The 19,536-nt window shown below is 46.3% G+C and overlaps 1 protein-coding gene across 2 annotated transcripts in view; it reads left to right on the top strand.

Annotated features, from left to right (window-relative positions):
* Positions 1-19,536, top strand: part of NIPAL3 (NIPA-like domain containing 3) — a 49,118-nt gene that overhangs the window by 18,888 nt on the left and 10,694 nt on the right. For both annotated transcript variants that reach the window (XM_008574970.1, XM_008574971.1), the window contains exons 3-8: positions 5,009-5,077; positions 6,863-7,034; positions 9,235-9,294; positions 13,052-13,197; positions 16,264-16,360; positions 19,291-19,426. In XM_008574970.1, coding sequence (XP_008573192.1) covers positions 5,009-5,077; positions 6,863-7,034; positions 9,235-9,294; positions 13,052-13,197; positions 16,264-16,360; positions 19,291-19,426 — 680 coding nt within the window. The remainder of the gene's footprint in view (positions 1-5,008; positions 5,078-6,862; positions 7,035-9,234; positions 9,295-13,051; positions 13,198-16,263; positions 16,361-19,290; positions 19,427-19,536) is intronic.

The following is a 19,536-nucleotide window of genomic DNA, read 5'->3' on the forward strand; positions in this document are numbered from 1 at the left end:
CTCAGGCTGGAAGTCTGAGAGTCGAAATTTTAATTATGGCCCTTCCACACTGCCTTTGCCACATGACATTGAGCCAAGTAGTTCAGACCTTGCACCCAGAATGAATTCCTCCTTTGAAATTTCAGCTCTTTATCAGCACTGTGTCTTATAACACATATCACATTCTTCATTTATAGCCATTTGTTTGTGCTTAGATTAGGCCATTTATTCAGAAACCATAAACGGAGTCCCTTCTATCGATCTGCAAAGAAAAGAGAGATATGGAGACTGCAGTTGGATATCATTTTTAAATGAAAGGAATGCAGAATTCTGTTCACCCATATCAGTTTGTTAAGTTTTAAAAGATAAGGAAGAAATTTGTGACAATAATAGCATGGTGGGAGAAGAGATGGAGCTGTATAAGAGCACAGTTTTATATGCTACTAAAAAAAATTGGTGCTAATTAAGATGTTAATTGTAATCCACAGCACAATCACTAAGAGAATAATTAAAACTATATAGTAAAAGAAATGACAAGAGAGTTAAAATGGTACACTAGAAAATATATCTATTTAAAACAAAAGGGGGCCGGCCCGTGGCTCACTCAGGAGAGTGCGGTGCTGATAACACCAAGGCCCCGGGTTCAGATCCCATATAGGGATGACCGGTTCGCTCATTGGCTGAGCGTGGTGCTGACAACACCAAGCCAAGGGTTAAGATCCCCTTACCGGTCATCTTTTTAAAAAAAAATAAAACAAAAGAAGGCGGTAATGGAGGGACTGAGTAACAAGAAGAGATGTAAGCCAGTGGTACTGGCATGAAGATAAACACATGAATCATGGAATAGAATTCAGATCCAGAAATAATCCCGTATGTCTGGTCAATTGATTTTTTTGACAATGGTGTTAAGACTATTCAATGGGGAAAGAATAGTCTTTCAAATAAATAGTGCTCAGGCAACTGGATATCCACATGAAAGAAAATGAATGAGGTTGGACTTTGCACCTTGCATCACGTACAAAAATGAACATGGTTCAAAAAGCAAAATGTAAGAGCTAAACGATGAAATTCTTGGAAGGAAATATAGGTGTAAATTTTTGTGACCTTGGATTAGGCAGTGATTTTTTAAATATTGACACCAAAAGTATGAATAACAAAAAACAATAGCTAAATTAGACCATTCAAAATTTAAAACTTTTGTGCATCAAAAGTAGAGGTCCAGGCTCCCTGACACCGTGGGGAGGGGGATGCCTCAGCACTGGCCTTCTCTGATAGTCTCAGCAGGGGATTCGCAGGGCGGTTTTAGTCCATTTGGGCTGCTTTAACAGAATACCATAAGATGGGTAGCTTGTAAACAACAGGACTTTATTTCTCACAGTTCTGGAGGCTGGAAAGTCCAAGACCAAGGCACTAACAGATTTGGTGTCTGATGAGGACCTGCTTTCTCTTAGATGGCGCCTTCTCACTGTGTCCTCACGCGGTGGAAGGGGTGAAGGGGTCTCTCTTCGGCCTGTTTTATATGGGCACTAATCCCATTAATGAGGGCTTTGCTCTTATGATCTAATCACCTTCCAAAGACACCACCTTCTAATATAATCACCTTGGAGGTTAGGACTTCAACAGTGAATTACAGGGGGACACAAACCTGCAGACCTTAGCAGATGCCTTGTCACATCTTAGAAAGGCTGGAAGTCTGAGCCGTCCATTCAGCCTGTGCTGGCGTGGGCGAGGTGGGGCCCTATTTTATTTTTTCTGTGGTATTCAGAGTAGAGTGGTTATTGTCTAAAAACGTTTGCTTCCTGCTTAGTTGTCCATCTCCTGGTCCTTTGTCTAGAGAGAGCAGGCTTTTCTTCCGGCTTTTTTTTTTTTTTTCTTCTGTGCCTGTTGGTATTTTCAGGATGCTGGTTTCTTTAGCTCCAAGTCGTGGATGTAAGAGGCAGAAAGGAAACCCAGGGAACTCAGCACCGTGTCATCTCTCATGTCCTGAGACCCCTAGCCTTTCTGCCTTCTTCTTTCACCTTTCAGAGTCTTATGTTTGTTTTATATATGATGTCCAGGGTTTTAGTTATATGTAGTGGGAAGAATAGGGAAAAGTATGTCTATTCCATCTTCCCAGAGGCGCAAGTCCTGTAATTAACTTTTTAAGTTGAATGTTGTAAAATAATTTTATTGTGTATGAGCAGCATTAGAATATTTAAGAGAACTTAACAGTCATCATATTTATAAGTATAATTTGTCAGATTTATAAGAATTACTTAGTTCTGTGGTAAGGTATTGTTTCAAAAAACTTGATTTGTGAGTGTTTTACTTTAATAGTGAATTAAAAAAAAAAAAAAAGTAAAAGCAGATAGCCTTTTCTGTCCACCAAAGCCACATCTCTAAGGAAGGTGGAGAAGCTCCCATTTATTTACAAGAAGTTGGACTAATAAGAAACATGTTCCCAAACTGTGTTCCATGAAGCATTGACACTATTAGGCTCTTGGTTGCAAGTAACAGAAACCAGCTCTTAAGCAAAAAAGACTGTGGGGCTGCTCCCAGAATTGATGCAGGCTTCGGGAAGGACAGGAACCAGGACGGCTCCAGGGGTCCAAGGAGCAGAAACTAATGATTTGTCCAGGCGTTGCATGAGTCTGAAGTAAGCCCAGCCCTTTTCAGCCTTTGTGTTTCTCAGTCAATGATTTGTGTCCCAGGGAGAAAGTTTCTGACCTGCCTGGCTTGGGTCATAGTCCCATCTTTGTCCAGGGGACGATGGAGCACTGTGAATGACAGTTCCGACAAGACTGTCCAATGGAGAGTGTGTGTGTGGCGGAGGGGTAGTCCTCAGCAAAGTCATGCGCTGTTACCAGAAGAAAAGGAATGGGATTAAAATGTCAGGTGGGTGAGAATCACAGATGTCTGCTGCAGATGCCGATGGCTGGATTCCAAGTTAAGAGTCTAGAGCCAAGTGAGTTTTGGGAAACCTGAGTTAGACAAAGAGAAACTCCTCTGAGAGCCTCTAATGTATGCACTGTGAGCCTCCAAGCCAGGGCCTGAGTGTCCCCCAAGCTTAAACAACAGGTACCTCTGAACCCCATTACCACATTAGCATCTCTGGGAACCCAGTGATGGAAGCTCTGGCTGGTTGGGCGTGCACTGTGAGCCTCCAAGCCAGGGCCTGAGTGTCCCCCAAGCTTAAACAACAGGTACCTCGGAACCCCATTACCACATTAGCATCTCTGGGAACCCAGTGATGGAAGCTCTGGCTGGTTGGGCTCCATTGACCCTTTTAGCCCCGAGATCCTATGATCCTACAGGAAGGGCATGGTTTTTGCCCACAGGTAGCTTTATTCTACCCAGCTGTGCATGAAGTGAGTCAGTCAGTCTCCAGTGTGGCCCAAGCATTCACTTGTTTCTGTTAGCAGCCTGGCTTGGGTCTGGGCTGGAGGGGCTCTTAGCGGTCATCTGAGCCAGAACTTACATTTTCCATATGGGGGACACACAAGCCTGACCAGGGGAAGGGACTTGTCTAAAGTTGCAGTGATGTGACAGAGCTGGGACTAGAACCTGGGCCTCCTGGCTCCCAGCTTAGAGTCTTTCCCTTATGCTGCAGTGCTGTGCCTTGCTGGGGGTGGGGAGGATTTAAGGACAGCCATGCATGGGAGTTTCAGTCGGGAGACCCCCCTCTCCCTCCTGCCCACATCCCATGCCAGCCGCCTCTTCTCAGGGAAGGCCTCCCCTCAGCCCTCTAAGCATTCTGTGTTCTAGGAGAAGGAAGGAGCGGGAGGGTTGGCTTCACCCCTTCCTATTGACTCTGTTCCTGAGGAGGAGGCCACTTTGGGGCTGCTCGCCAATTATCTGTCTTCCCAGATGGATCGAAGACTGGGAGAGCAAGGACTGTTTGTCTTGCTCCCTGCGGATTCCCCCGGGCCTGGCCCATGCCCTGAAGAAGGGGCAGGATTTCACAAGGGAGGGCAGCCAGGTGGGATGAACCGCATAAGCAAAGGGAGTTGGGAAGGCACATCCTGGGAAGGGAGGTTGTATTTGGCTGAAGTAGAGCATTCCTTTGGTGTCTCGTGGTGGAACAATGCTGGTAGGTGCGTTGGGGACTGAATATAGTGCGGTTTAAATGCTGTGCCGAATACACTTTGATCCAGTAATTCTCACTTCTAAGAATTTATCCCAAGAGACCGATCCACACAAATGCCCAGTAATAGGAAAGCAATGATATATCTAAATGATGAGTTATTTGACATTTATTTAAAATGATGAATTAGATATGCCTGGTAGGGAAATGTGTTCACAATATGTTAAGTAAAAACACAAGTTATAATACAGGTTGTAATCTTATTTTTATAAAGTAAATTAACATATCTGAATTTATGGACAAGAAAATTTATAGGAATGGGTTATAGAATTACAGGTGTTTTTTCTATTATGTTATCGTTATTTTTATTGATCTATATTTACTAATTATTCTACAATGAATATAGGTTTGGTAATCATTTTATAAAGTTTTTAAAAAATACCATGTCTAAGAATCTGGACCTTACTCATAAAGTGATATAAATTAACTTTTTATAAATTAAATAATTGAAAATGCCCTAAGCAAGTTAGCCAGTTAGAAAGTCTCATTGAGACCCCTCTGGGAATGCTAAGACTCCATTGATAAGATGGCAAAAAGTACTGCTGGTTGTATATCTCTTGTAAATTCTGATTTCTGAATGTTGCTCTTCTGTACTAGATTGTGGCAGTTCGGCACATTAAGGGGAATAGCAGAGCAGGTTTGGCCCTTGTCAGGTCATTGTGACTAAACAGCCAAAGAATAGTGTTTTCTGGAAGTGCCCAATTCAGGTCAGTGTTTTGTAAACCAGCAAGGCAGCCAGACTAACCTTGGGTAGTAAAATTCCAGTAGGGGGTCTGGGATGTGACTTTGTGATGGATATGGTTTTCCTGATTTTGTTTGGGGACAGCAGAGTTGAGTGTCAAAAGTGTCCTGGGGCCCCTTGGCTTAGGCTCAACTCATGTCTGCTCCTGTGAATTTTCCTTACAGGAGAACTTGATTGGCGCCCTCTTGGCGATTTTTGGGCACCTTGTGGTCAGCATTGCACTTAACCTCCAGGTGAGTTTCAGCCACCAGCACTGTCTGGGGCAGAGACATAGCAGGTAGGTCAGGGTGGCCTGTCCAGGTCCAGCTGCCTTCTCTCTGTAGGGCCTTATGTATTCCATCCATGGCTGCATCTGGAACAGTACCTTGCAGGTTATTCCAGAATCTCTCGGTTCGTGCCCCACTTCATCCCCACCATCACCCTCCTAGCTCAGGACATTATCTTCTCTCCTGGGCTGTGCAGTGACCTCCTAATTGGCCTCCCTGGCTCTGGTCTCATCTTCTCCTATTTGCTTGCTGCAAGGCTGCCTGAATTATTGTAGTTTGTTGAATTCAACTCTGAGTACAGCACCTTCCATTACTTAAAATTTGCTAGAGGTGCCACATAGCAGCTGCTGTGGGTGCCCCAATCCAAATCCCCGCGGCCCAACTGAGTTCACAAGCAGCTGTGGTTTGGAGCAAGCTGATAGCTCGAGGAGCTTCTCCTGAAGGCACCAGGGAACTGCTTCCACTGGCATACAGGTGCAGCTGGGCTGTGTGCGGGGAGAGGGGCAGTGTTAATGCCCCTGGGGGCTGCCATCAGCCAGTGGGGGATGGGAATCCATGGATAAATGCCACAGACTCCTGTCCTCTGGTAGGATGATTCTGAGGTGAGATTCACAGGGTTTCTCCGAGGATCCCCAGTGGGACTGATGCCCAGTTGCTCATGGGACTAATTTGTTCCTTAATGCACCCTTCATTGGCTCTTCTCCATTCCCTGCCTCAGTTTCCCCCCACTTACTTGGGCTTCCTGGGATCATCTCCCAAATAAATTACCTGCTCCCAACCTTGTCTCAGGGACTGCTGCTGAGAAACCCAAACTAAGACTTGCCACCTGCTAACAGGATAAGTCCCACAGCACACTGGCCAACTTCTAGCTGCAATGAACTGCCCTCCCTCTCTGGATCGCAGGCTGCAATGTCTGTGGACACATGGGTGTGCCTTGTGCATCAGTACCCTGTGCGTCTCAGCTCCCATGTGTGTGTGTGTTTCTGTAGCTGTGTGGTCTCTTAGCTACTTATCTGGTACATTCTCTTCTCTCTACAGACCAGAATCTCTGTTTATTTATCTGCTTCTCTGCAGTCCCCTTCACGATTCTCCCCCAATGGCAGACTCGGCTCTCTGAGTCAACATGACTTTCTAGCCTTTCTTGGTTACTGCCTTGGTTTCTGTGTCCCATGGTCACATTTCCCAATAAAAAAATATTGGCCATGCTTAAGCCAAGTATCCACCCCAGGGAGGGCAGGGTCCACAGATACCCACATGGCTGCCCAGCAATTTCTGCTGGCACTTCTGCAGAAAGGAGAAGATCCCAAACATGGGGAAACCTGGGAATTGCAGTCAGAGGCAGAAGGTCAACCTGAGGACCAGGCCAAAGTGGGGATCCTAGACCATGGCTCCCATCCCACCCCCTAACCCCTCACCACACATTGCCTCTGGTGTGCATTAGAAATAGCCATTTCCAGGCCTCACCCACGCCTCTTGCTGACTCGAAGGATAAAGCCCAGACTTGTGTTTTTTCAAAGCTTCCCAGGGAAGTGTTAAGGATTTCCCGCCAGTTGGGGAACTACTGTCTTAGAATAACCATGTAGTATTTAGATCACTATGGCTTTCCTCTTCTCTGAGTAAGGACTCCAGAAAAACTTGACAGGTCTTCCCAAATTATTTTTTTAAGTGTGCAGGGGGTAGATTTAGGATACATGCATTATATCATTTCCCCCTCAAACTTCTGGGTAAATTGTGTTCTTCTCTGGTTTCTAGAAGTACTGCCATATCCGCCTGGCAGGTTCCAAGGACCCCCGGGCCTATTTCAAGACGAAGACATGGTGGCTGGGCCTGTTCCTGATGCTGCTGGGTGAGCTGGGCGTGTTTGCCTCCTACGCCTTTGCTCCCCTCTCACTGATCGTACCCCTTGGCGCAGTCTCCGTGATAGGTAAGACCAGGCCTCCATCCCACCTTCCCCCTTGAGGCTCACCCACCTGTGTGACCACAGTGTCACCACCAGAATCGAAGACACTCATTAAACACACCAGCTTTTGCTTTGATAATAATAGGTAATACTTACAAAGGGCTTCCTACACACTGGACCCTGTTCTAAGCACTTTACAAGTCTTAATTCTTCTAATCCACCCAGCCACCTTTTGAGGGAAATACTATTATTATCCCCATTTTCCAGATGAGGAAACAGGCACAGAGCAGTGAAGTTACTTCCCCTAAAGCACACAGCTAGTGAGCAGCGGCGCTAGGCTATGACCTGGGCTGTCTGTTTCCAGAATCTGTTTAAGATTCAGAAAGTTTATCAGAATTGCTTTTTATTTCTACTGCAGAAGGAACATAAACCTTAACTCATGCATCTTTACACTGTCAAGATGAACTAAGCTTTTGTAGGGTTCAGATATCATGTGCTCTAAGAAAAACACGTTCAGCTTACTCTGTTTTACGTTAACTGATACCATTTTTAAAACATCTTAACACCTCTCATCTGCCATTTTTCTATGATTTCCATAATCACTGAACCAGTGTTTCAGAGTATTTGAACCAACTAAAAGATAGAGGAACTTTCATGTCCATGCAGTCACATTCTGTTACTGCTAAGCGCCTGTAGATATTTACATTTGGACCCTTATCTTGCTGCTCTGCCTGTTGCTGGTGTCTCCAAAGAGCGCCCAGAACCTTTATTCACAACAAGGAATAAGACTGAGCAGCTAGTGCTTTAAATATTAGTCTTTGAATTTTAAAATGGAACAAATAACTAAATTCTTAAAAATAAGAGACTGAATTGTAATGATGAGACTTCAAAGGTCAGCTGCTGGAAATTAAGGGGCTTCTGAAGTCAGCCAGTGAAAAATAGTCTTAAAAATAATAACAACTACCATTTATTGCGTATCTCTGGCTTTTTGCAGATACTTTAATAATAATAATGATAGCTCAGTTATTTACTGTGTGCCAAATGATTTACATATAAGAGTACTTCAAAAAGTTCATGGAAAAACAGAATTAAAAGGTAAGAATTTTTCCATGAACTTTTTGAAGTACCTGCATATATTATCTCATTTAATTGCCCCTGTAACTCAGAGAAGTAGTTATTTTCAATGGTGTGCTGATAAACTGACTCTCAGAGAGACAGAGAGATGAAGAAGGAAAAGAAAAGGAGGTGGAGGGAGGGAGGGGTGGAGAGAAGGGATGGAAAAACAGGGAAGGAGAAAAGGAAGACCTGGCTTGTAGTGTTTGCCAGTTTATATGGTATATAAATTACTTACTTCCACTGTGGCTGACTCCAAGCCACCAATGGTTTACTCGTATCTAACAATGAGCGAGCCAGTGCCCACTGGATCCAGCACACGATCTCATAGACTAGAGAACTGAGACTCAGGAGAAGTGACTTACCCCAGGACTCACAGCCAGAAGAGGCAGAGCCGGGATGGTAATCCAGGTCTGCTCACTGTGGCTACGGTGCCCACTGGATCCAGCACACGATCTCATAGACTAGAGAACTGAGACTCAGGAGAAGTGACTTACCCAAGGACTCACAGCCAGAAGAGGCAGAGCCGGGATGGTAATCCAGGTCTGCTCACTGTGGCTACCAGCCCCATCCTTTAGCGCAGTCACAGGGTGTTTGAGTACATCTGTGAACGTGGACGTGTCAGGGAGAGAAAAGAACCAGGAGGGAGATGTCAAAGGTAGGTGTTGTAGGGGAAGGAGCAAAAAGCCCAGGACTCCGACGGTCCTGGGCTCACGTCTCATCGTCCCTACCAGCTGCGTGATCTCGAGTGGGCCCTGCAGCTCTTTCAGCTTCTGTGTCCCCATGTGTGAAATAGGACTACTGACAGCACCCATCTCCAAGGGTGGACATGCCAGAAATAATTCGTGTCAATTGCCTGTCACACAGCAGGTACTCAACACACAGTGCTCCTGGCCTTGTAGGAAATCCTCAGGAAGGCTCAGAGAGGAGCTTTCTTCTCCAAGATGGGATAACGGAGGGACCAGAGGGGACTGAACTCGTGGGAGTTGGAGTGAGAGGTTGGGAAGTACCAAGCTCCCATGCAGATGAGCCGACCCAAAGGGCACGGCAAAGGGACGCCCTTTAACTGACCGCAGCCTCTACTCTCTTTTCCCTGTGCTTTATTTTCCAGCTAGTGCCATCATAGGAATCATATTCATCAAAGAAAAATGGAAACCTAAAGACTTTCTGAGTAAGTTCAGTGATTTGAGCCCTGCCCTTAATTTTATGCTCATGCTTTTTATTCATTATAAAACCAGCTCACCCCAATTTAGGGATCATCTCTCTTCTGTTCCCCTCTATGGTTCTGAGAGCCGGGTTTTTTAATCAATGGTTCTCAAGCCTAGCTACATATCAGAATCATCTGTGAGACTTTTAAAACAGACTTTCATTCATTCCATTCAATCAATATTCATTGAGTATCTATTATTGGGATTTTAGGAGGCCTAATAAAAGGCCCTTCTTTCCCTGACTGGGTTCTGAAGCAATGGGAGTCAAACACAGGAGGCCAGAAGTTTTGCTTTCTTACTAATAAAAGCCAGATTTGAGCATGCAGCTTAGGTGTGCAGCCAAATGAACTTGCCATCACCCTCCCCTTAGACGTGCCCCTCCCTCCAGTTAGACCTTGGGCCAGTCCTCCGAAGAAATATTTGAGTTTACAGAGTAGAGATACCCAGAATTACTATCTTACATAGTTTGGGGCAGAGAAGGAAGAAAACAGAGCAAAGCCCCCATATTTAAAAATTTTTTCGATAGATTAGCTCCACCCATTTGAGAAATATGGGCAAGAGGCAGAAGTGTCACTCTAATGGATGTCCCTTCACATGGAAGCCCGAGGAGTGGGGAAGATGTGTTCCACCAAAACACATACTAAGTGCTGTGCTCTGTCCTAAGTGCCAGGGATACAGCAGGACAAATGGGACTCCTCTTATGGAGACTTCAGTCTCGTGTGTGTGTGTGTGTGTGTGTGTGTGTGTGTGTGTGTGTGTGTGTGTGTGTGTTTCGGGGGGCAGATACAATAAGGAAGGGAACAACTAAACAAAATAATTTTAGATTGTAGTGAGTGCTTCAGAGAAAATAGAATGCTTTTTCATGGGGAATTGGGGGGGAGATGGGGGCACTTTTCCTCGACTGGTCGGGGTTAGAATCTTAAGAAGTGACTTCTGAGCCCAGACCTAGATGCTACTAAGGACACTGCCTTAGTAGTGGTCTGTGGGCAGGGTGTTCCACATGGAGGAAGCGACAGGTGCAAAGGCCCTGGGGCAGGAATAAGCGTGGTGTGTCCAGTATCAGTGTAGCTGGAGGCAGGTGGGTAAAGAGAGAGAGAGGGAGATCAGGGAGGCATGGAGGACTGGATGATGCAGGGTCTTCTAAGACATGCTAAGGAGTTGAAGAGTGACTTGGTGGCGGGCCCAGACTCTATCCCTAGAGATTCTGTGGTCCGGGGTGGGTCCTGAGTATTGGCATTCTTATAAAGCTCCCCCAGCTGAAGTATTTACTGATGTCTCCAACTTGCTTTGAAATATATTAAAAATAAGATGGACTGATGAATAGATAGAGGTATGGAGAGATGGACAGATATGTGATAAAGCAAGTATAACGACTTGTCAATTTAGAATCTAGGTGATGGGGGGGCTGGCCTGGTGGCGCACTGCTACAGTGCGCCGCTTGGGAAGCGTGGCGGCGCTCCCGCCCGAGGGTTCGGATCCCACATACAGACCGGCCGCTCACTGGCTGAGCGAGGTGCGGGAGCAACACCGAGGGTTGCGATCCCGTTGCCGGTCCCGGTCCGGTACGGGGGCGACACTGAGGGTTGCGATCCGTTGCCGGTCACAAAAAAAGACAAAAAGGAAAAAAAAAAAAAAAGAATCTAGGTGATGGGACTATGGGCGCTCACTATATAACTCTTTCAACTTTTCTGTGTGTCTGAAAATTTTTAAAACAGAATTTCAGGGGGAAGAAGCTCCCAAGATATCGTGGACACACAGCCAAGTTTGGGAACCACTGTTCTGAATTGTTGGTATAAAATATGATCAGGGTTGGCCCAGGAGGTGAAAAAGAAATGGGTTCTAAAATGAAAAAGACAAAGAAAGGTTCTGAAAAAAGCAAAACTGGAAGCTTTGCAGCTACTGCCCAGCAAACAAATGATGCCAAGAAGACCAAAAGACTTAGACCGATTTGTGGTAGTCCTGCTGGTGGGGGTTAGGGGAACCCTGGGTTGGTTCTGAGACTAGTATAGAAGTTTGCATCTCTTCCAAGGTCATTCTGGGTAGTCCTGGGATGAGAGCCCTGCTGGTCCAGGCAGTGCCCTCTATGAATTGGAAAAAGGTGACCCCTCTGGATATTTGTAACTTTGTGGGCAAAAGCCTTGGTGACCAGAGCATGGGCTGGATTTTAGCCCTCCTCACCTCTTCAGTCAGATGCCCTTGTGCAGTGAGCCACCTGCACAGCTGTACATGGCTGCCCTGCATAAAGTTCCATTAAATTCAACAAACATTCACTTATGCTAAACCTGTGCTGGACACCTCACATGTGGAGATGTGTAAGACCCATCCCTGCCTGAAAAAAACTTCAGACAATAGACTTGTGCATCTTAGCACAGAACGTACTCTGTTGGGTTTAACCATCATTCATTCATTCAGTGAATAATTGAACAATGGTGTTTTGAGCACCTCCTATGTTTATAAGGCCTAGATTTTTATGAGAATAAAAATGAAAGACATTTAATATGATATCACGTTTTCAGGAGACAGTCTGATGAAATAGGTGTAGTTAGTTCTATCCCAGAAAAATCTGGAGGTCTGTGGTCACCATATGTGCAGCTCAGAACTCTTGGCCCTTTTCAGTTTGCCTAGGGCTGGGCTGGACCTCAAGAGGCTTTTCTCCTGACCCACAGAGGTCCATTGGAGTGTGACAGGACCCCAGGGAAGAGGAGGGGCACATCTCCTGGGCCACTAATAGTCTCTGGCAGGTCTGTGGAGTAGAATATTGATAGTATTTAAATAATTCCCCTTGGGAGTAGGTTAAATAGTCAGTTGGGAAAAGATAAAGTAATTTTTTAAAGATGCTTGTTAGGCTCTGAAGGTTTGCTTTTGATGTTTTGTTTTATTTGGTTTTTTAGCTTGCCCATACAGTGATTCTAGCTTTAAAACATTCCCTATAAAATGAATGTTAAAACCCCAGCGTGATACCAGAACGGCTAAAATGAAAAAGACAAAATGTTAGTGTTGACGAGGATGAACCAGAACTCTCCTGCTCTCCTGGTGTGGTGTGAATTGAAAAACCATTTGACAGTAACTGCCAAACTGAACATCCGCATACCCTACGACCCAGGAATTCTGTGCCTCATCTATACCAAACAGAAATGCATACAGGACACGTGTTTCCCAAATGACTTATACAAGAATGTTCATAGCAACATAATTTCTTATAACCGAAGACTAGAAACTTCACAAATGCCCACCAACAGTAGAATGGGTAAATTGCATCCTATTTACACCGTGGACCACTGTACACAGTGAGAATGAGCTGCCGCTGCACACCACAGCACAGGTGGATCTCACAAGCAGTGGTTAGTGAGAACGTACTGTTTGAATCCAGTTATATAAAGTACAAAGCCAGGAAAGCCTGTCAGTGCTGTTAGAAGTTAAGTTCATGTTACCCTGGGGGTTGGGGAGTCTAGTGATTGGAAGAGGGCACATTTCGGGGTCCTGCTGATGTTCTCCTTCTCAAAGGCTGGTTTCCTGGGTGTGTTCACTTTGTAAGAATTCACTGAGCACTTTTGTATGCTTGTTATACTTCATTAAAGTGTTTTTAGCATTTAAGGAAGATAATTTATTTTTTAAAGTAAAGAAAAACCAAAACTACAACTAAGTAACAGGTCCTAGTGTGTTGCACAAAAACCTTTTCTTTCATTGCATGCTGTGCCTTGGGCCTCTCCCACCCCACAGGGCGCTACGTATTGTCCTTTGTTGGCTGTGGATTGACTGTTGTGGGTACCTACCTGCTGGTGACCTTTGCACCCAACAGTCATGAGAAGATGACAGGTGAGAACGTCACCAAGCACCTCGTGAGCTGGCCTTTCCTCTTGTACATGGTAAGAAAAGCCTCCATTCCTCCCACCTGAGTGAGCAGGTAGGGAGATCAAGTCCTAGAAACCAGAGACCTGAATACCCAGCAATAGGGATTCCCATGAATCAGGACATATTTCTCAAAGCACTGATGGCCATGTTTGTGGAGAGGACGTGTTCATGGGGAAACACTTATTCCACTGTGTCTTGAGTAATGTCTAAATCCATATATAGTATGATGCTCATTTTATTTTTTAGATGTATATGTAGGTATGTACGTGTAACATACCTACAAAGGACTGGATGGAAAAACAAATTCCCTCAGTTGCCTCTGGGAGATGGAATTATGAGTCAGTTTTTATTTCCTCTTCATTTTTCTGTATCATCCAAAATTTCTCTTTTTTTTTTTTTTTCTTTTTCGTGACCGGTAAGGGGATCGCAACCCTTGGTGTGGTGTCGCCCACACCACGCCCAGCCAGTGAGCGCACCGGCCAGTCCTATATGGGATCCGAACCCGCGGCAGGAGCGTCGCTGCGCTCCCAGCACCGCACTCTCCCGAGTGCACCACGGGGCCGGCCCAAAATTTCTACAGTGACCCTTTAAAACTTTTATGGTGAGGGTGAAAAAAAGCTAAAATTTTATACAAATTTAAAGTGTTCTTTTCTTTTCTTTTTCTGAGTATCATGCAGCTGATAAAAGCTGATAGAAATCCAGGAGACACTAGAAACTTTGTCTCCTAAACCTCCCGCCAGAGCTTAGTTCTCTGCCCCAATTATATCCCATTTTAGGTCTGCTAATAAACTAATTAAGGAAAACATCTAAGGTATTCGATAAAGCCACTGGTATATTCTTGTTCCCTGCCTTGTACCATGCTAAATACATTTTTATACACCATCTCAGATTCTTTCAACAGCCCTACAAAATAAGTGGTTTTCTCTCTATTTTATGGATTAAAAAACTGGGTCTCTAAGAGGTTAGCTGACCTGCTCAGATCCCGTAAGGGCAGAGCTGGACTTGAAGGCCCAGCCCAGCTGGCCTCGGGTGCCACCTTCCTTCCCGTGGCCTGCTGACAAAGGTGTTCAGTTTTCCCCTGACCCAAGCAGCCTGAGCCTGATTGAGTCTAGAGGCCCTGAAACATCCTTTTTCCTCTGATGGCCCACAAGGCAGAGGATAGGTTTTCCTGAGATGGGGCTGTGTCATTTCCCTACTGCCAGCCAGCCCCAGAGTTTACCTGGTGGGTGCAGAGAAATGTTCTCAGGAAAAAGTCAAAGACCTGCCTCTTTGGGCAAAGCTTTACCCCAGAAAAAGCCTTTCGCTGAGGGAGTCCTGGGCTTAAATTCTTTACATGCTGTGTGGCCTTGGCCAGGTGACTTTCCTTCTCTGTTTTCTGCTCTGTAAAACGGCAAGAGTCACTGGACTTAGGATTGTTGTTGGGAGACACATGAGGTAGCGTGTAAATCACCCAGCACATGGTAGATATTCAGTGCATGATTCAGTTCCTCTTACATCATCGTGACTGTGAGGCCATGCTGGTAGCTGGAGAGATCTGGTCAAACCAAATTCAATAAATATTTTTTGAGTGTTTGCTATGTGTCAGACACTGTGGATATAAAACGTAAATGACATGCTCACGGAACTCACGGTTTGTCGGGGGGCACCAACATATGCACAGCCTTCTTAGGACATAATGGCACGTGCTGTTCCAGCAATCATTTAAGAATCATGAAGAATGGCCGAAAAACTGGGACCCCCTGAAAGCATGCACAGCAGCTAAGAATGTTTATGAGTGACTACATCTGCTTGATGGAAGTGCTTTTTAGCAATTAAAGATAATTATGACAGCTTCATAAAACATGAAGATTGTTTATGGTAACTAAAAACAGCCCAATACAAAATTGTGCATTGGCTACGATGGCAACTAGGTAAAATAAGTATTCACTGGGACAGAGACAAGGAAGAAATGTGGAAATAAAACAGCCGTGTTTTACAGTCTCCAATTAGGAGAAATTTTAAAAATGTTTCTTTTTGAAATGTTCATTAATATTTCTGCATTAGTTTTTATACCAAAGAAGCTTTGGTAGGGATTTGGGGTAGGCAGTGGAGCTGAGCCACTGTTCCTGCCTTAGTTTCTCTGAGTGCTGGGGCTGGCTTCACTTCTTGGGAAAATATTGCCAACGTGCGGGCCTTTCAGGAGTAGGAAGGACAAGTCATCAGTGCGAGGGGAGAAGCTTCTCAAACTTCAGACTTGCCATCATGTAATAGTACGTTTCTACTGACTGAGCGCCTCCTGTCTTTAGATGGTGTAGCCTAGCGTGAATGTTCATGGGTCTTGGATGCAAGATTGCCTAGGTTCAAATCCTGGCTCTGCCATCTACTAGCTTTGTGATAGCACCTACTTTATAAAGCTATTGTGTTGATTTAATGAGGTTACTGTAGATAAAATGCTTAGAACAGTGCCTAGCATACAACGAGAGTTCGTTAAGTGTACAGTGTAAAGTAAGAATTATTATCCCTATTTCATGGAGGAGGTAACTGAGGTTTAGAGAAGTTACACGACTTGGCCAGGGTCAGATCCAAGTTCAAACCCAGGTCTCCTGACTCCAAGTGCCTCCCTCTTCCTACTCTGCTAAGCCACATGCATCGGAGGCTTGGTTGTGGGCAGGGAGACTGTATAGTTACATTCTTCACCAGAGAGCTCAGTGGACACGTGTCTCCCTCTGTGACCAACCCCAGTTTTAATGGGCATAGCCACGGAGCAGCCAAGTGGGAGGAGACCGTCTCAGCCGGCTGAATCTTGGCCACCCAAGACAGGGTGGACCTGAGGTCAGCCCGCCACCCTCAGAGCTGTAGCATGAGGCGGACGGGGAATTCCTTCTCGGTGTGGTCCGGGACTGGAGCCATTCACTCAGGGCTGCCCTTTTCCACTGGATATCTGTCAGTAGTTTGGGAGGTGCTGGGTGCTTAGTTCCCTTTCAGGGCTGAGTGCCTGTGACTTCGATGAAATCAAAGCTCCGGCCCAGCCGCGCAGGGCCCCCGGTCTTGCCTGTCTATCCCTGTGGTGCCCCGCTGACCTCCCTGCTTGCTGCTTGTAGCTCGTGGAGATCGTCCTGTTCTGCTTGCTGCTGTACTTCTACAAGGAGAAGAACGCCCACAACATCGTCGTGATTCTCCTCTTGGTGGCCTTGCTCGGTAAGTGGGAGTCGGCATGATTGAGTGTTGCTACCACCAAGAGGCACCGGAAGGAAATGCGGGTTTTGCTGACGGGGCTGGGGCCTCTGGCAACAGAAGCTGCTTGAGGTTTGCTCAGGTTGGCCCTTCCCTGTGGGTGGCTGCAGGAAGCTGGGTCCTGCTGCCTGGAACCAGCTCCTGTCATTCCTAGCATTCTGCCCCAATACTGAGTCTCCTACGTGCCAGGAGCTGTGACCTGTGGCTGCAGCAGTGAGCAAGACAGACAACCCCTGCCCTCAGGGAGCCTCCATTCTAACAGGAGAATATGGCTGGGAACAAGTAGATGGACTCGTAGATAGGATAAGTGTGGGCGATTGCAATTACAATGAGGAGGAATGAAGCGGAGGAGGGGTAGGTGACTTAGAGGTTATTTCGAGAAGGCAGAGGGAGAGCAGGCTTCAACAATTGAGCCTTTATGAGGTCTGTGCAAAACCTGTCAGATTAGGAATTAATTCTGGATTCGAAGGCAAAGATTGATTTTCTCTTTTTCTTTTTTTTTTTCCGTTTAGAGGCATGGGTGCTGGGGGAGGACATGGCTCCTAGTCAGGTTGAGGCAAGGATGTAACGGCATAGGATTTGATATGCTAAGTAGAGCTGTGAGAAATACCTGTTGTTCGTGGAGAAGGAGAAGCGGATAGAGAAGTGGGCTGGGGGTCAGGCTGGGAGGAGCCCTGTGGCTGCCTCCCGCCAACTCGGTGGCCTCAGACTGGTGACTCTCCCTCTTTAAGCCGCACTATCCTGTCTCTAAAGCTGGACATATGGGAGCATCCCAGTCGCAGGGGGAGAGGGGATCAAGTGAGAGGAACACAGGTGCCCAGAGCATGTTATTTCTCTTCTGTCCTCCCACCGCGAGCCCCACCCCAGAGACAGGCCATAACTACACAGATACCTGTCACTGAAGACATTTGCATTATTTTGATTTATTTTTTTTGAACAGCTTTATTGAGATATAATTGACATACCATAAAGTTCACCTGTTTAAAGCATACAATTCAGTGGTATTTTAGTATATTCATAGAGTTGTGCATCATCATCATAGTCTAATTTTAGAACACTTTTGTCACCCCCTACAGAAACCCTGTGCCCGTCAACAGTCTCTCCCCATCCCCACTCCTCCCAGCCCCAGGCAACCACTCATCTGCCTTCTGTCTCTCCAGACTTGCCTTTCTGAACATCTGATATGAATGGAATTATACAGTACGTGGTGTTTCGTGGCTGGCTTCTTTCACCGAGCACAGTGTTTTTGAGGTTCATTCATGCTGTAGCATGAATCAGTTCCTTGTTCCTTGGTAGCTTTGTTTTCAGAGTGAGTTGGAAGGATCACAGTCCCGAGGCGCCTTCTCCTGGAGAGTAGGAAAGCCAGAAAGTTCTGAGGCAGTTGGCACATCCCCTTCTCTCTAACAAGGACAGCTGATGACGAGTGTTTGCCTCAAGTGGCTGCTGATGTTTGGAAACGGTAGTCTAGTGGCCGAGGGGCCCAGAAGCCACCGTGTGTGATGGGCTGTTGGCAGGAGAAAGCTAAATAAACAGAAGCTGAGACACATGGGAAAGGGAGTGGTTCAGCCTGATTGGGGGCCTCATCTGTGCCATACCTGGGGGTGGTTTCTTTCAATCCCTGTTCTGTCGGGGGGGTCTGATCGGGTTTATTGTTAGAAGTCATTTCCATACCACTGGGTAAAGTGACAGTCTTTATTTTTTTTTTCCTTTTTGTCTTTTTTCATGTCCGGCAACGGACCGCAACCCTCAGTGTTGCGCCCGCACCGGACCGGGACCGGCAACGGGATCGCAACCCTCGGTGCTGCACCCGCCCCTCGCTCAGCCAGTGAGCGGGAACCGGTCTGTATGTGGGATCCGAACCCTCAGCGGGAGGGCCACTGCACTCCCAAGTGGCGCACTGTAGCAGTGCGCCACTGGCCGGCCCCTAAAGTGACAGTCTTTATTTTTTTTTTCCTTTTTGTCTTTTTTCATGTCCGGCAACGGACCGCAACCCTCAGTGTTGCGCCCGCACCGGACCGGGACCGGCAACGGGATCGCAACCCTCGGTGCTGCACCCGCCCCTCGCTCAGCCAGTGAGCGGGAACCGGTCTGTATGTGGGATCCGAACCCTCGGCGGGAGGGCCACTGCACTCCCAAGTGGCGCACTGTAGCAGTGCGCCACTGGCCGGCCCCTAAAGTGACAGTCTTTAGAATGAGTTGAGCAAAATAGTCCACTGGGTACACAACACAGGAAGAAAATAATAGAATTTGCATAATTTTTTCCACATTTTGAATCATATTTCCTGCACGGGTTTTATAATGTACATACCATAAATGTACAGTGTTACATGACTATAACTTTAAAGTAAATAAGCACATATATATTGAAAACTGACATGCAGATGCATGGGGTGGGCATTCTAAAACACTGGAGACTTCTGGTTTAAAGAAACATTTTTAAAAATACAAGTGACTCAGCATTGAAGTGACTCCCGAGCCCTTCACGCACCACGTGTTTTCCTGTGGTCGCTGTGAGACTGATACTCAACGAGCTCATTTGTCCATCAGGAGAGCCTTTGGCCTACCATCGTGTTGCAGGTGCAGTGCTGGGTGCTCTGAGATTCCGAGAACTGACCTTATTGCCCATCCTGGTAGAGATTAGAAGCGACATTTGCAAACAGCTGTTGGGGTTTTGCTCTCTTCCCTTCCCTGTTGTATCAGCACAGATGACGGGCAGTGCATGGGAGAAGTAGAGACCCAGTACACGCGGCGCCTTCTCACCGAGTAAACCACTGGGTTGACTCTGCGTGTTCCCTCCCATCTTCTTCACGGGTCCTTTGAGGTTATAAACTGACTGTCAGGGTCTGACTCTGCCTTTCCCTGAGGCTCCCACACACCCTGTTCACCATCCGCAGGCTCCATGACGGTGGTGACGGTCAAGGCCGTGGCCGGGATGCTTGTCTTGTCCATCCAAGGGAATCTGCAGCTCGACTACCCCATCTTCTACGTGATGTTCGTGTGCATGGTGGCAACCGCCATCTACCAAGCTGCGTGAGTTGCAAATTCTTTTCCTGCTGGACCTCAGCATGTAGGTCTCTTCCTGTCAGGAAGGCATAACGTTCAGATCACACTGCATCCAGTGTGCAGAGGGGTTACTAATT

The sequence above is a fragment of the Galeopterus variegatus genome, unplaced genomic scaffold (assembly GCF_000696425.1).
Source record: "Galeopterus variegatus unplaced genomic scaffold, G_variegatus-3.0.2 Scaffold1123, whole genome shotgun sequence".
Lineage (NCBI taxonomy): Eukaryota > Metazoa > Chordata > Mammalia > Dermoptera > Cynocephalidae > Galeopterus > Galeopterus variegatus.